The 16,436-nt window shown below is 46.1% G+C and overlaps 1 protein-coding gene across 5 annotated transcripts in view; it reads left to right on the top strand.

Moving 5' to 3' along the window:
• Nucleotides 1-16,436, top strand: part of Lama3 (laminin subunit alpha 3) — a 214,416-nt gene that overhangs the window by 95,754 nt on the left and 102,226 nt on the right. For 3 of the 5 annotated variants that reach the window (XM_050160721.1, XM_050160717.1, XM_050160718.1), the window contains 7 exons: nucleotides 463-605; nucleotides 2,556-2,653; nucleotides 3,145-3,298; nucleotides 8,699-8,859; nucleotides 11,995-12,103; nucleotides 13,623-13,720; nucleotides 16,148-16,298. In XM_050160721.1, the coding sequence (XP_050016678.1) occupies nucleotides 463-605; nucleotides 2,556-2,653; nucleotides 3,145-3,298; nucleotides 8,699-8,859; nucleotides 11,995-12,103; nucleotides 13,623-13,720; nucleotides 16,148-16,298 (914 nt within the window). The remainder of the gene's footprint in view (nucleotides 1-462; nucleotides 606-2,555; nucleotides 2,654-3,144; nucleotides 3,299-8,698; nucleotides 8,860-11,994; nucleotides 12,104-13,622; nucleotides 13,721-16,147; nucleotides 16,299-16,436) is intronic. The other 2 variants (XM_050160719.1, XM_050160720.1) reach the window with 1 other exon arrangement.

Below are 16,436 nucleotides of genomic sequence, written 5' to 3'. Positions count from 1 at the left end.
ATCAGACTCAGGGGCCAGGTGCTTGTTTTTTGGCAGAAGAATGCATGCTACATCCTGGAAACAAGTAAATAAAAAGCTAAGATAATATTTCTTAATTGGAAAGTGAAAGTGTGCTCATGAATACAAATAAAAAATGACAATCTCCTACAGACAAAAAAGAAAGAAATAAAAAACCATATTACATATTGAATACACACATCTGGAAGGTATATTCCTAAAGATAGATCTTAGCCAGATGTGGCAGTTTGCCTCAGTCATCCGGCACTTGAGGGGAAAAGGCAGGGGGGTAACCAGCTGAGATCAATGTGCTCTGTCGTGAGTTCCAGGTCAGGTGACCTGGCTACATGGCTGAGTCTGTGTCAAGTGTATACACATAGATATTATATATTTATTTACCTGAAAACTCAACACACCAATAGATACCACTACTAACACCTTCAACTGCTGTTTGTCTCCTGATAGGCGCTTCTCAAAGCAAAGAGATGAACTTTCCCCCAAGTAAGGAGCCAGCCTTTGTCACCGTCCCTGGAGATGGCTCTGCAGATCCGTTCTCCATCACCCCAGGGACATGGATCGCTTGCATCCAGGTGGAAGGAGTCCTCCTGGTAAGCTGGATTTGAGTGTCCAGGTCCGTGGACTGTCCTCTCCCTGAGATAGTCTCGCTCATTCCTGTGACCCATGGGAAGACGTCAGAATCACATGCATTTCCCTTCCACTGCAAAGGAAACTGGGTTTTTCCCTCAGGGGACATGACAGAGAAACGTTATGTCTCTTCGGTCAATTACTCTTGAACAAAATAATCTATATGTCTCTATATAAATGAACTACAACTCAAAATTAGAACAAAGGCAAAGCTCTTATAAAGACATGACCCTACCTTTCTAATTTTGTTTGATATTTCTGTTATGAAGCAGAAAGGCACCAAAGATGCACACACACTCAAACATGCAGAATAATCTGGAGACTCTAATTAATGGGGAGGAGAAATAGCAGTGAGATTTAGGGATGTGTGAAGGGAAGGGAGAGGCTCCAGGAGCCAGGAGCCCTCCCCCAACCCCTCTACCCCCGAACCCCACTTCCTCCTGCCTTTCCCTCACCTAGTCAAGAATCCTAAAGCTGGTCTGGCAAAGGGCTCCTCATCCAAGGAAAGCCAGAGGAGCCACAGGCCAGAGATAAAGTCGTTGGCACACATTTAATATCATGTGCTTGAAGCAGGAACCATAAAGCTGTCCTTTTGGAACATCAGGAAGTCTTAAGCTGCCTCCATTGCTTCTCCTGAGTGACAGAGATAGAACTTAACCTTGGGTGTCTTTTCCAGATACAAACAATGTGAAGTTATATAACATCCGTTGGCCCTCGTGCCTTCTTGGCAAAGAAATTTTATGTCTGGAGAGATAAGTGAGTCAGAAAGGATACTTTCAGATATTAGAAGTGAGGAAGAGGAAGTTCCTTTGCTACCAGGACGGGTGTGAAGCAGGAAGGGCAGAAAGATTGTCATAACCCCCTACCTAGGCCTGGGAGATGCGGAACAACCTTGTGCTGATGTCCCCGGTGTGACTCTGTCCTCACTGGGCACTTGCTATTTCTGCTTACTGGTCTTCGGGACGATAGCAGCTATGGGCCTGCTCAGAGAAATGACGTCTGGAACAGTGAAAACCCACCCTGTAATAAAGCCACCAAGTCCCCTGACTACCAATCTGCTTTTCCCCCTGCCTGAAGAAAGAAAATGCCTTATGGGCCACATGGGAATCTCCCTCTAGAGGCGAATCCCCCATCTCCTCCCTTCTGCACATATGTAGTGGGGCCACAGATCCTGAGATCGCTGGGACACTGCAAGGCACCTGTGTCTGAGAGCCTGGAGCTCCGCTCTTTCCTGAATGCTTAGCTGCATCTGCATAGCTTAATCCGGCATGGTTGGTGGGATAGCTGCTCTTTCATTTGCTAGGACAGGCAAGAAGGTTGTCTGAGATACCAACATCACAAAAACCCTTTCCCTGCCACTGTGCTCTGTAGGCAGGGTTGGAGCTGAAGGCCACATCACTGGTCAGTAGATGGCGCTCTGTAGCGAGGAGGGCAGCCAGCGGCTCGGCAGAGCGTCTTTTTTAATGATTTATTTCTATTTCATGAACATTGGTTTACCTGCGTGAGGGCATTGGATCCCTTGGAACAGAGAGTTGTGAGTTGCCATGTGGGTGGTGGGAATTGAGCCGGGGTCCTCTGGAAGAGCAACCAGTGTTCTTAACCTCTGAGCCATCTCTCCAGCCCCTCAGCAGAGCATCTTAATAATTTGGTTCAATGTCTTTGATCATTGGGGAGGAGGAGATTTACTACAAACAACCGGAAGATAAAGTAACATCTCCTGTGGATCTAGAAATCCCAAATATACACTCTGCAGCCCTGACCTCCAGTGTGTGAAGAATTGTAGGTTCTGGAGGGCCAACGAAAGAGTTGATCTGAAGTTGAAGTTCACCATTGACTTCCCTGGGACTTTAATTCTCTTAGCATACACATTTGTCATTTCATTACCAACTCTGCCTGTGGTCTTCACTTGCTAGGATTACCTGGTGCTGCTTCCCCGCGACTACTATGAAGCTCTCGCCCTGCAAGTGCCCGTCACAGAACCATGTGCCCACACAGGATCGCCCCAGGACAAGTTAGTATGGAGTGGGGGTGGGGTGCAGCCTCAATGCCACCAGACTCCTCTGAATTAGCCATGAATACAAGGCTCATGATGGTGGCCTCACAATCGCAGCGGTTACGGTACAGCCCCGCTGGTAGGTTCATTGTGAATTGTTGCTCTGAGCCTTACTTGAGTAAGAATCTGAAAGCATGTCGCATGCCACAGCTGGATGAAGAGCGCCGCCGCCGCCTAGTGCGTGTGGAACGCTGCAGCTCGCAAAGTCACCTCAGAGTCATTCATCCGGCGAGGGCAAGAGCTCAAAGGAGGGCGGGTTCTTGGACCTGGGTTCCGTCCCCTCCTGTGTGGGAAACTTGCTGTTCCATGCCTTCGATGTCCACTCGCTAAGACTTTGTTGAGGAAATGATGCAAGGACGCCGAGGTGACTTGCATCACTGCGGCCTTGTAGCTCTGTAGGTTTCCATATCGTGTTCGTGTGGTAACGATTGTATTTGTTCTCGTTGAAGTTGTTTGCTTTACCAGCATTTACCAGTGACCCGATTCTCCTGCACCCTGGCTTGTGAGGCCACACACTTCCTGCTTGATGGGGAGCCGAGACCTGTGGCAGTGAGGCAGCCCACTCCCGCACACCCAGCCATGGTGGACCTCAGTGGGAGAGAGGTGGGGCATCCTTCCACTTCCTGTCAAAGCTGGTGCGACCTCTGCATTTGTGTCTGCTGAAGGCTTAGACATGGTTGCTTCCCAAATCCCAGAGAGCCAGAAGGGTTTCTCAGAGGGCTCTGATTTGAACAGGGGCGGACCCGCCCTCCACATGGAGCTGTGTTGAGGTTTTTTTTTGAGCACCTTCTAGATATAGCAACAACCATAGACGATCTCAGGGTCATTTGGTTACCTGCTCCACCTGACTTACAGTGAAGTTCACTCAGTCTTACAGGCCTCCAGTAGCCCCATTGATTTACCTTAAAAGGACACAACAGGTCCCCTCTGCTCAACCCCATAGGCCTAGCAACTTGTAGCAGCTGAATTTGTGGAACTTGGAATCTGAAACTGCCCCACTCAGGCATCTGTCCTGTGGCTGGGAGGACAGGTTAGTACACGCCAGGGCTTTGTGTCTCTTCCTGGAGTCCTTGGAGCGACCCAGGCAAACCTGGTAACAAACATACTGGTAACAGATTGCATAGTATATCAGCAGTGAGAACACACATCTCAGCACCCCAGAATGAAGATGCTGAACGACAGCCTGCTCCCCTCTGTTCCCATTCTTTTGTTAATATTGTCTATTCTGAATTTTTGAGAAAACACTTCTTTTGGGGTAAAGTGTATAAAGTTAAAATATCTATGGCCTTAATTATTTCTAAATATTTAGGTGCACACATTTTATAAACTATGCCCTTATATTTTAAAGACAACAGCTAAAGATATTAAGGTTACTTCTTAGGCTCCTTATTTTATTTTATTAGGGTTTTAATTTATAAAAATATAGTTAGTGTACTAAGTAAACATAATCAGCTATAATGAGAAACTGAATATCCTCTCTACTCCATTCTAAAATTAGCTTAACCACATTCCTTTCTGCCCATACTGCATGTACACGTGTGTACTCACTAGTACATATATTTAACGTGTAAGAATGAACATATTTGTATGTATGCTTTGATAATAGGGAAGTCCAGCTGAGGTGGACCAGCCCCTCGGGAATATATAAACTTATATTAGTTAAGCTTAAGTATATCTAAGCTGTCTCTCAGCTACATCACGGTCTCAACAATCACCCATGTTCGGGGACAACATGGATCATGGACTATTTTTGTCCCTGCAAGAAGGCTGTTGTGATGAAACTCAGATCTGTGGCACTAGAAGCAGTGTTGTAGCTATTCTGGCTACTTTCTTATACAAGAATCCTTTTTATGCTATTATTGCTAGACTCACTGGCCTTGTATATCAAACCAAGGATTTTTTATTTAAGCTTTCATCTCATCCCAGGGTTATTTACCTATATTACTTTGCTTCTTGGTGTGACCAAACACTCGACACAAAGCAGCCTAAGTAAAAAAGGACTTATTCTGGGTTTTGGTTTGGGGTGTAGTCCGCTAAGGTAAGGGAACCTTGGGCAGCAGGGGTGTCTGTTGGCTGTGGCCGAGATGGGAAACAGAGTAAGGTCATATGGAAACCTCGAGGCCTGCCCTCCAGAAATTTACCTCCTCTGGCTCGGCCCCAGTGTGTACAGATTCCACAACTTTCCAAAAACGGTGCCACCAGTGGGCATGGCTCATAGAGTGATGTCGTTCTACATCTAAATAGTAACAGTTCTTATTCTGTATGTGCAAGTATCAGAAAACCAGAAAAATCCAAAATGGGAGCCATTTCCGGTCCCCAGACGGGGTAAGGAAGTCTCATGTGCTGTCATGTTGCATGGCGTCTCTGGGGAAGCCTCCTGGTTAAATTGCTGCATCTGCAGAAATTTTTGCTCGCTGGGCCAGTGAGATAGCTCACTGGATAAAGCACTTTTTGTATAAACATGAGGATCTGAGCTCAGATCTCAGCAGCCACATAAAGGCAGATGTGGTAGCACACATCGGCCATCCTGGTCCTCCTGTAGTGATATAGGAGTAGAGACAGGAGACTCCCAAATCTTCCAGGCCAACAAGCCTGGGCATAAAGACGCAAACAAAACCAGAGACACTGTCTCAAACACAGTAGAAGGCAAGACCCAACACCTGAGATTGTTTCCTGACCTGTACACACACGTGCACACACACATATATACATGTGAACACATATATACATGTGCACACACATATATACGTGCACACACACACATACATTGTCAAGGGCCAGCGTCGACAAAAACACCTCTTGCCAGGGTAGGGGCATGGGAATTTAGAAATATAAGTAAAGAATACGGAGACGTGTGAAAAATGACAGATCAGGAACCATAGAATAGTACCAGGAGGGCATTCCAGTAGTTACTGAAATTGCCCCATAGCTTTTATACAGTCAATCCTTTAGCACCCTGAGACATCAAATCATTAGCATTCTCATGTTTATGCCCTAGACTGTGAATGCTGAAGGCAGCCACTCCCCAGGTGACCTCTTAGTTACAAAAGAAGGATCAGAAGTACATTTTCATATCCTGACCATCTGTCAGGATGGCAAGGACCTACTTGAATGAGCTATTTTGATCTTAAAAGAACCAAGCAATCACATCGTGAGTTAGGACGTAAAACTACCTTGCCAGTCACTTAGAGCAACCTTCAACTTTCTGACTGGCAGACAAGGTGGGATTAGGCTCACATTTTTGGCCCCCCACAATACATTTTGGAATAGAGACAAAAGTTTTAAGGTGTTCTGACTGTCCTTCCTACGTGCAATTGTATCACCCACCTCTTGTCCCCTGTTCCTTGGTCACCTTGGTCTACCTTCAGACTCTTGGACCTGCATTCCATGTGGCTGGCCTAAAAGTACTCCAAGTTGTCAGGTCCCCATAGTCCGCACAGGCTGTCCCTGTCCTGATGCTCTCCCCTTCTTTCCAGGTAAGTTTCTACTCCTTGTCCTCCATGCTCAGCTCTGTCATGGCTTCTTCAGGGGAGCCTTCTCCTCCACACCTCTCTGACTAACTCAGTTCCCCATCTTACATGTTTCTGTGCTATTTTCTGAGAGAATTTGCCACACTTGAAACTTACACTGTATCTGTCTACTTATCTACTTATCTGATTAAAGCCTGGGAGCAGAACTCATCTGTCTTATAATCTATTGGATGCTCACTAGCTGGTCACGGCAGGCCTTCAGTAACACTTGCTGACATCAGAGGTGGTAGTTTATCCTTCTTGGCTTGGCATAGGTGGAAGGTGTGATATCCTACCCTCCATGTCTTTACCCTCCACTTGAACAAGCAAAGGGAAGCCCTGTGCTGCAGAGTCTGACCCTGGACCCTTTCAAGTCCCCTTCAGACAAATAGCCCGACAGCGACATCACCTTTCCACTTCACCCAAGTCCATCTGCGTTACCATCAGATGTAAACAGATACCAGTCCGTGGACCTCACAGTGGGATGGCAGTAAAAGCTTAGAGCCATGCTATGATGGAAGTCACATCTTGTCACTGGCCCACACGTGCTGTACGGTGAGCTTTCATTTGGAGATGCCTGAGGAGAGAAGCTGGCAGGCCAAGGCTGGACTCTCCTATGTGCCAGAGTCAGAACTGGGTGACCAGTGCACATTTGCCCTTCTGGAGAAGCATTTTGTTATATAAGTGATGGAAAAATCAATGTGGACTCTGGGAGTTACATGGCTCAGTGCTGTCCTGAAGGAATAAATAATACATTTACTGAAGGCTAAGAGAGGGCCATTAAATTAAGTGGGGGTAAAGCTTGGCTGAACTTGGCTGAATTGAAATGATACAATTGTAGGTAGGAAAACAGTCTCATAACACATGTTAAAATTCTTGTCTCTATCCTAAGATGTATGTGCGTGTGCACGTGTGTGTGTGTGTTTTGTGTGTGTGTGTGTGTGTGTGTGTGTGTGTGTGTGTGTGTGTGATGATAAAGCACATGAAAGACAAGGGCTGGAATGGTTGCTTGGTTGATAAAGTACTTTCCATGAAAGCATGAGAACCTGAGTTCAAACCTCCAGAACCCATACGAAGGGAGTTGATCGTAAAGTCAGTACTGCGTATGCACAGACAGGCAGACTGGGGCTCAGAAGCCAGCCAGCCTAGCCCACTCAGTGAACTTTAGGCAAACAGATAGGTAACCTTTAAGGACTGATACCAAGGGTGACCTTGAGTCTCCATTTGTGTGTGACAAGGTGTGTCTTTAGACACCAATAAAAGTGTAAAAATAAACAGCACACCAGGAAACGCAGCTGAGCAAAAGGAACAAATCACGACAAAGACAACCCAATTACAACTGCTAGTCTCGGCGGCCACAGCAGCGACCTGCCTCCGCCACCTGTCGCCAGTGCCTTTCCACCGCCAGCTGTGCGGCTTGTGTGCCCCTTACAAGCACCCACGAGGCACAGCTTGCTCTCCCTCTCTTGTCCTTTCCTGTTTCTCTTCTTCCTCCTGTCTGTCTGCCTCTCTCAAGTCCCACTCTGACACGGTCTTTTGTCCCCCATCCCCTAAATCTCTTGTGCTAACTCTGTTGTGCGTGGTCTATTTCCCTAGTGGCATACCTTGGCAGGACCTGCCAAAGGTGCCCACTATCTTTTTATTTCTCCTTTCAGTAATCACCGATGTTTCTGTAGTGTTTGTTGTATGTCACATAGAGCTTCAACGTTCTCCATCCATTCATCCAACCTCAACTCTGTTGAGGGAGGACTGATGCCACCCCGTTTTGTAGGGGCACTGAGACTATCCCCATTTTGTAGGGCATACAGACATAAGTTACACATAGGTTACACAGTTAGTGTCAGCCTGATTTTGGACCACAAGCTTCTGTCTCATGATTGACACAAGAGAAAATCACATTTTCTCCAGCAAGGGTCAGAGAGTAAACATTTTCAGCTTTGTGGGTCATTGCAGCCTGAGAAAACCCTGGTTTCTGACTCATAACCAGTTTTCTTAAAAATAAAAAGGGGGGAGCGTGTATGCCACCATAGAAAATGGTTTGAAGGAAGAGAAGCCAAGTGTCCTCGTTCCTGCCAAAGGGAGGACATGTGTGCGGCTTTTACGTGGTTTTTCTTTGGCTAATCTGACATTTCTCTCTTGAAGTAGCATTTAAGAGGCAGGTCTCCATTCTCACTGTTGGCAATGTTTGTTTGTTGTTAGGAAACAAGCAGCTGAGCCATCCCCGAGAACAGAAGTCCTTAGAACAGAATCGCCAGAGTTAGAAAACAGAAATACACGATACTCTCGGAAGTTCTGGACAAGTGACTATGCAATGTCTCTCCGAGCTCAGAATTTTAACAGGGCGTGTGTTTCCCCCCACATCCTCTCTGGAGGATCACGAGTTTGCTATGAAGACATGACCAGACTCTGGGGCATCCTCTCTGCTTTTGCCATTGTAAAAACATATCCAGTGCAACGCACATCGGGATGACTGTTGACTTGACCTCTCTGGCAGGTGGAACTGCACCTGCGCTTGCGGGTCCCACAGATTGGCCACTATGTGATCACGCTGGAGTATGTCACGGAGGTGGACCAGCTTTCTGTGGTGGATGTCAGCCTGAAGAGCCCAGGGTCTGCCTTGGCAGGCCAGGTGAACATCTACAGCTGCCAGCACAGGTAATAAGGCCCGCCCTGGAATTCCTCCAGCAGGGAAGTCTGCTGGGACTTCCGTGATAGCCAACTGGAATTGCTTCCTTTTGACCCAATCTTTAAAAACTAGGAGAAAACTAGTTCTAGGGAATAACATTATCCCCAGCATGGATTGGGACATCTCTGTGGGCAGCTCTGTGAATAATGGGAAAGGTGCCCATCTCCCTTCACAGCCCACCTTCAGAATCTGCCATCATTAGTGCAAAAGGAATGACGAAGGACTCTCGTTTACCCTAATGAAATTTTTGCCCAAGAGTGTTAATGGACAAGGGCTTGCTAAAAGTGATTTTCTTCGTATAACTTTTCACGAACATTCCTTAATTAAAGCACAGAGGGCATTTGCTGATGAGGCTAAAAGTGTGATTAGTGACACCCGAAGTTGTACTCCCTTGACACACTCATGGAGAGCTGCAGTGAGCTCACCAGAAGTTCTAGTCCCTGGACACACTCGTGGAGAGTTGCAGTGAGCTCACCTGAAGTTCTAGTCTCTTGACACACTAGCAGCAGTGAGCTCACTGGAAGTTCTAGTCCATGGGCACTCTAACAGCAATGAGCCCACCAGTTCTTGGCCAGGGCCTTCAATGTTTTGTTGGCCTTTGTTCAAGTTGTATGGCAAGCCTGAGATAATTGAAGTAGCTGCCCATCTTCCAGGATGGGAATGAAAAGAATGGATGAAAAGAGCAGCTTAACATAGGCATTTTTGTGAGGCCTGAAATGTCTGTTGAACTAATGCTATGCTCCTAGTGATCCTAACTAAATCCTGGGGGCTCTGTTTATGGGATGAAGATGCCATAAATGAAGAATCATACTTGGATATGTGTGTGGTATCGAGGCTCAGACCCAGCACCATATATATGCATGGCAGACAAGTACTTCCCCACCCAACCCATCTCCTCAGTTCTGTAGGTGGGCTGTAAGGGCATGGGATGGGTCTGAAGCAGTTTCTCAGAACTGCCTCTCACTATCTGAATATATGAGTTTTACACACAGTTGGCATCAGTACCACTGTAATGTACTCCCCGATGAGTAGGACCTCACGTGCCAGAGTCCTGGGTATACTGGCCACAGGGCTTCTTCAGCTTCTCTATCTGAGCCCAGCTTCCAGTTCAGCTTTTAGACTCCTCCCATCTTTCAGAGCACAGGCTGGATTCCTTTCACAGAATCTATCCATAGTTAATCTAGCGACTCTCCAGTTAACCACCGAACTCCAAGATCATCTATGCCCAAGTTGGTGGAGTATATGTTTTGGAAAGAGAAGGTCTTGCTATGCAACCCAGGGAGGCCTTGAATCCACGATCCTCCTGCCTCAGTGTCCTGGGTGCTGGGATAGTCATGTGCCATCATACCTGCCCTGACAGGCAGGTTTACAAAGCCAAAGAAAGAAAGGGTCCTTACAGGATTCCATTCAGGTTTTCTGATGAGTGCTGAGGAAGGTTGTATGACACTGTACATGTTTCAGCACATAAGAGCATCTAAGTGTGCTTAGCAAGCCCGTTCTTAGAATAGCACGCATCATAGTAGACTAGAGATTGTCTGCTTCATACTTAACCCAGGAGAGTCGCATTGTACATTTTTACTGGGCCAAAATATCTTCTTTCTTTCTTTCTTTCTTTCTTTCTTTCTTTCTTTCTTTCTTTCTTTCTTTCTTTCTTTTTTTTTTTTTTTAAATGTTTCAGAGGTCACAGGATTCAAGTAAAGGCTAACTGCCTGCAAGGGTGCGAGTTTTAAATGACAGGCCTGTTCAGTGTTGCAGTCTCCTGCTGAGGTTTGAACTTTCCCCTGCATGTCTCAAGTGATTTCTAACCACTCTGTAAGACAGAACATCTCAGCAGAAAAGCGACGAGAGCCTCACTTTCCAGAGTGATGCAACGATAAATCACGTATTCTCCCCGCAGTGCGGCGACCCGTAATGATAAACCACGGCCGTCTATTTCTTAGTGAGACTTTTAAGGGGTGATGATAAAACTAAATGCAAGTCAATCAATGTATTTAGCTCCCATGATGGCACTTGAGCCCGAAAGAGCTGCTCCAGTTGCACTTCCGCACCGGCTGTAGGTTTCTGCGCATGTGCCCAACTTCTGCTAGAGTCTTTGCATGTTTTATCTCCTTTTAGTCATTTCTGAAGCATCCTTGACCAAATTATTTCAGGTGTTTCTTAGGGGTGGCCATATTGTTTTATCCTATTCTTAGCTCCATATTTATGTGTCCAAAGGGAAATGGCCTTAGATATGCTTCCTGGTGGTCTCATCAGAGCCAGATTTCATGTTGTAAAACCATAACTTTTAAAAAATGGTCTCAAAATGTCTCTCACCCATATGGAGAGGAAGGGTGTGGAGCAGCGGAAGACGTGCAAAGGGACTAGGGAAGAGAACTGGCAGCCCCGAAGGCCGTCTGACTTGCCCTTCCCTGTGTTGGTAGAGCTAGCCATGCTTACTGGTGGGTAACTTGAGTTATGAGTAGTCCAAACAATATTGGCAAATTTCCCAAAGCTCGGCCATCCCTGCCCAGGATCCCTTCTCCTGACGACTAGCCATACCTTCTGTCACCCAGGAGGAAACGGGGAGCAGAGGCCGCAGCATTGCCTGAAGTAGAAAGTCTCTTGTCCGCAGAGATGGTGGTCAGAATCTAAGTCTCTTTGTGCTGCTAGCGCCGAATAGCATAGACCTGGGATTTTATAAATAGAAGAGGTTTGCGTCTCACTGTTGGGAAGCTGGGAGTCAGCATCTGCCGGGAGGCTCTTGTGCTGAGTCATTCTGCCATAGGAGCTTGGAAGGGCCAGAGTGTGAGAGGGCAGGAGGGTCTGTTTACATACAGGCTCATCCCTGTGACAGCTCAGCCCACTCACGCAGTGACAGCAATCCACCCACAGAGCTGAGGCTCTGTTCCCTGGCCACCTTTGAAAGGTCACAGTGGCAATTGCATTTCAAAATGAATTTTGGGTGATTCAACCCATAGTAGACTGCATCCCTCTTCGACTCGTCATGCGGGAAAATGCCCCTGGTTCACTTAGTTACAAGCAGATTAAGTTGAAGATCATGAGGTGCACAGCAAGGGAGCCAGTTGCCGCGTGCCAGGCTAAAACAGCTCTGTTCCCTTTTGCAGCACTCTTTGCAGGAGCGTGGTGATTGACAGTCGGAGTCGTACGGCTGTGTACGAGCTCTTGGCAGATGCAGACATTCGGCTCAAGGTGCACACGGCCAAGTTCCTTCTGGTACGCCTTCATCTAGCCCACGAACTCTACAAGTCTTCTGCTCTCCTCTGTACTTCTTAACAGCTTATTAAAATGTGGGCTGCAATTTCATCTTATCTGTAAATTCAACATCTGACAGTTAACTGTTCTCCTGAGTCTTCCTCATGTCACCTCAGAAAGTCAGTCATCAAACTTGAATGCTTCCTACACACACAAAAAAAAACACATTTCATTAATTTTTATCATTAATATAAGTGAAATACCTTTAATAATTACATTTTTACTTTATTATTATTATGTCCTGGTACAGAAATGACACGGGTTATCATTTAATTTCTGTTCCATTTTACCATTCTGTGTAGTTTCTTGGAACGGTCCATCAGCTGTTTAAATTTTATAACTGCTTATACAGTAGTACACTATATTTCAGCTAGGTGGATATATACCTTCAAATTTAAATGCCAGCTGGGACAGATTAAATGGCATTCATCCTCACCCATGTGATGGGGGGAGCTGTGACCAATAGTGGCATCTCCCTGAAAAAGGACTTGTAAGGTTTACAGGAACTGTCTCAGAGAATTTGAGATTACCTAAGTGTGAAACAGCTTCCTGTTACTGCTGGCAGCAAGCATGCATCACACCCAGGAAATGCCAGGGGGAATGTGCTTTAAATATTTGTGCCTAGCCTAGCAGGAGCAAGTAAAAACTTGGAATTTAAGGGCTAGTTTGAAATCAGACTTTAAAAATTATTATTATGAAATGGTGGTTTTCCTTCTGTGAGTCCAACAGCCTCCTCTTTGGAAATTGTCCCGGGACTGCCTCAGCCTTTTAAGTATGGATTTGTCCTCTGGAAAGTAGCCTGAGGTCACTGAAGATCAGGTGACTAGCACGGATGTTCCATGAAGGAGGGGGCATTGCCCTCTGGACACCCCAGTGTTGGTGTTACTCCATACATTTTTGTTCTTATGACTGAACTACTTTGCCAACTACTTTGAGTTGGTAATACAATAAGAGATATTGTAATAATAAGAGATTCTTTAATGACTGAATTTCTTATGTGACCCAGAAATTGGCAGTAGAGACAAATCCTTCAAAGTCCAATTTTGGGCTGCAATCTAAGACATCTTTTATTAAGAGAGTGCTTCCTCAGATGTGGCCATGTCTTCAAACAGCAGGCTCTTTGGCCGTTTACTGCCTCTCTCCTCCAGAAGCATTTCAGGTGTCGGCACGGGCCCTAAGTCAGAGAGAGAAAAAGAGGCACCAAAGGCCCTGGACAGACCTGGTCTTGAACCTTCCCATGATTTTGTTCTTTGACTTATTTGTGAAATTATTTTAACAACAATGTAGTCAGTGATCCTGTCTAATAAGAAACGGGATTTTTCTTGCTGCCTGGGGGAGGCTGCATGCCTGTCATCCTGCAGTTTCGCCACTTTAAAATAATAGACATTTTCTGGCTGTGTTCTTTATTAATAACCACTTTTAAGAGACTGCAGCTTTTTTGCCAGTAACCGTTGTGTGTTTTTACTCACTTACTCGGCAGTATCACGTCTGTATTATACCCACTGAAGAATTCTCAACTGAATATTTGAGACCTCAAGTCCACTGTATTGCCAGCTATAGACCGCTTGCTAATCCAAGGTAATGTGTTTCCTGTTGGGTGAATGGGGGGGGTCACACAAAGATGGGGACAGACTACCAAAGTCTAATAAACTGGAAGCAAACTTTATTCAAGAAAAAAGTAAAAAATTATCTCCATGGGGCACAAAAGGCTTATCAACTATCTGGGACCACTGCCAGAGATGGATTTTGTAAGGCTGTGGCCAAGGCCAGTTTCTAAACCCACCTTTTTATAGTAGGGGTACCAAGCATTTGGTCTGAACAATGGAATTTTTATAATCTCGAGGTAAAACTCAGGTACAGATTGCCTTACTTTACAATCTTCATTAACAGAGTTTTTCAGTTAAACTAGTGTTTGTACTTAATCTACCGTCTTCCCTGGCATTTCCAGGTGGTGTTTACTGAAGCTCTGTGCTCTCCCCTTTGATGCTGCCAGTTTCATGTAGCAGGGATAATGCCTAACCCAGAGGTCACGTATATCCACCTCCTAAAGGTTAACTCAGCTCATATCTGCCATTAATCACGGATGGCTGGGATACTATCTTAGACTATCTCTCAGTTTGCAGAGAGATGCTTTGCCCTTGTGAATAGAGCTATGGGCTGTAAAGCAAAGTAATCCACTGTTAATAGTTAATCCTTAAGCTGCCGAGAGTCTGCTCTTATTCTCCTAGGCTTACAACTTTGCATTTCTTTATTTCTACATTTTTATATTTTTTTTCTTGGAAACTTCATTTCCCTCCTTTCTTCCTTGCCTCTGAACACTAGTGTCATATACGTAAGTATGAAACTATGCAAGTGGGCGATTCCTTCCCTGAAATGCTCAGGACCTTAACTATTCTGAATTTAGAGCATTTGCAAATACATAATAAGATGTCTTGGGGATAAGACCCAAGTCTAAGCACAGAATGAATTATGCACCACACGCAGCCTCACACACCACCTGCAGCTGAATGCAGACAGTGTATCTGGTGTGCCTCTGTCCCGTGAGGTCACCAGTAGAATTTTCTGCTTGGCATCATGTTGGTACAGAAGAAGTTTCAGATTTTAGATCACTTGGAGTTTGGGATTTGGGGCGCTCAGCATCTGCCTAACTGCAATATAAGGCTGATGTTTAGTATATAGGATGTTAGAAAGAGAAGAGCCATGGGGCTGGAGAATTGACTTAGCAGTTAAAAGAATTTGTTATGCAATCACAACACCTGGAGTTTTGATTACAGCATCCATGTAACAAGCTGAACTAGGCATCCTGCACATACCTCAAGCTCCACTGGGCATCCTGCACACACCTCAGGCCCCACTGGGCATCCTGCATATGCCTCAAGCCCCTCTGGGCATCCCCCACATGCCTCAGACCCTGCTGGGCATCCCCCATATGCCTCAGGCCCCGCTGGACATCCTGCACACACCTCAGGCCCTGCTGGACGTCCTGCACACACCTCAGGCCCCGCTGGGCATCCTGCACACACCTGTGAGCCCCACTCCAAGGTGAGCGTTGATAAGAGGATCACTAGGGATTGCTGGCTTCCAGGCTAACCAACACACAAGCCCCAAGCTCAGCACAAGACCTTGCCTCAAACACAGACTGGGTAGAGCAGGCTACCCCATGCCCTCTTCTTGCTTCTGCTCACACATACAAACACTCACTCTTTCACATATATGTACACATGCATTCATACACATGGACACATATTTAGACACACTAATTTTTTTAATTTAAGAAAAAGAGATGATCCAGCTAAGTAGGTTTTCCCAGTTGTCAGTCCCATCACATACATCATGGCGCAGGCAGAGCAGCGCCAGGGGAAACAGCTAGGCCTGCTCCTCAAGTGCAGGTCTACCAAGTTCTGCTCTGAGCCTCATTTTGTTCCAATCCTTTAATCTTGGTGTCTAGGCTCTTCTAAAAAAAAACCCACACAGAAATAATGGTCCATCTCAGAGCTGTGCTATCAGAACTAGCTAATTAGAGCTTGTTGTGGGTTTTAGGTTGTTGTTTTGCTGTAGATCCAAGAATAATTAAAAGGTTCAGCCATGGAAACTCATGTGCACATTAGGACTCTCCAAACCACCAGCATAGTGTTATTTTAGCCGCAAGGCAAGTGGCGCACAGCTGTCTCTCAGAGCGGCGTTCCTGCAGAGAGAGGAATGGTGTCTTTACAGTGATCTCATTTTATTAACTAAAGTTTGCTCAGGAGAAGCAAATGCCAATAAATTTCTGGTTTGCACGACTTTAAAATGCAGATCTTCTTTCTGTGTTAACTTCCTGGTGAACAGGTGCTTGTGCTATGGCCAGCAGCTACACCTGTGCTGCCATGCAAGGGTCCCCAGACCTCCACCTTCCATGGGTTCCTCTGGTTCCCCTGGCGTGCAGCAGCTGGCCTCCGTTTCTTGACCAATGATCGTCATGCGATGTGTTTTTGTTTGTTGTTATAACACAACCATATTTTAAAGTGTTCTATTCCTTAGTGTCACCTGTGTCCCCCTGGCCCACGAAACTCCTCCAACAGCCGTAATTTTGGATGCTCCAAGTGGGGGCCCTCTCCCTCTCCTGCCTCAGGAGTCTGCCCCTCCTGCAGATGGCGTCACCCTGAAGGCACCACAGGTAGGAACACCCTCCAGTGTTGTTTCTAGACCCGTGGTTCTCAGAGTGCGACACCCCCTGACCTTCACCTCCACCAGGCAGCATCCACCGCACCCTGCGGCTTGTTTGGGGTGCCCACACCCTCCTTCATCCCAGGCT

The sequence above is a fragment of the Alexandromys fortis genome, unplaced genomic scaffold (genome assembly GCF_014885135.2).
Source record: "Alexandromys fortis isolate MF-2015 unplaced genomic scaffold, M_Fortis_MF-2015_v1.1 scaffold_104, whole genome shotgun sequence".
Taxonomy (NCBI): Eukaryota; Metazoa; Chordata; class Mammalia; order Rodentia; family Cricetidae; genus Alexandromys; species Alexandromys fortis.
Note: the sequence above shows the minus strand (reverse complement) of the source record. Positions and strands in the feature narration are given on the sequence as shown.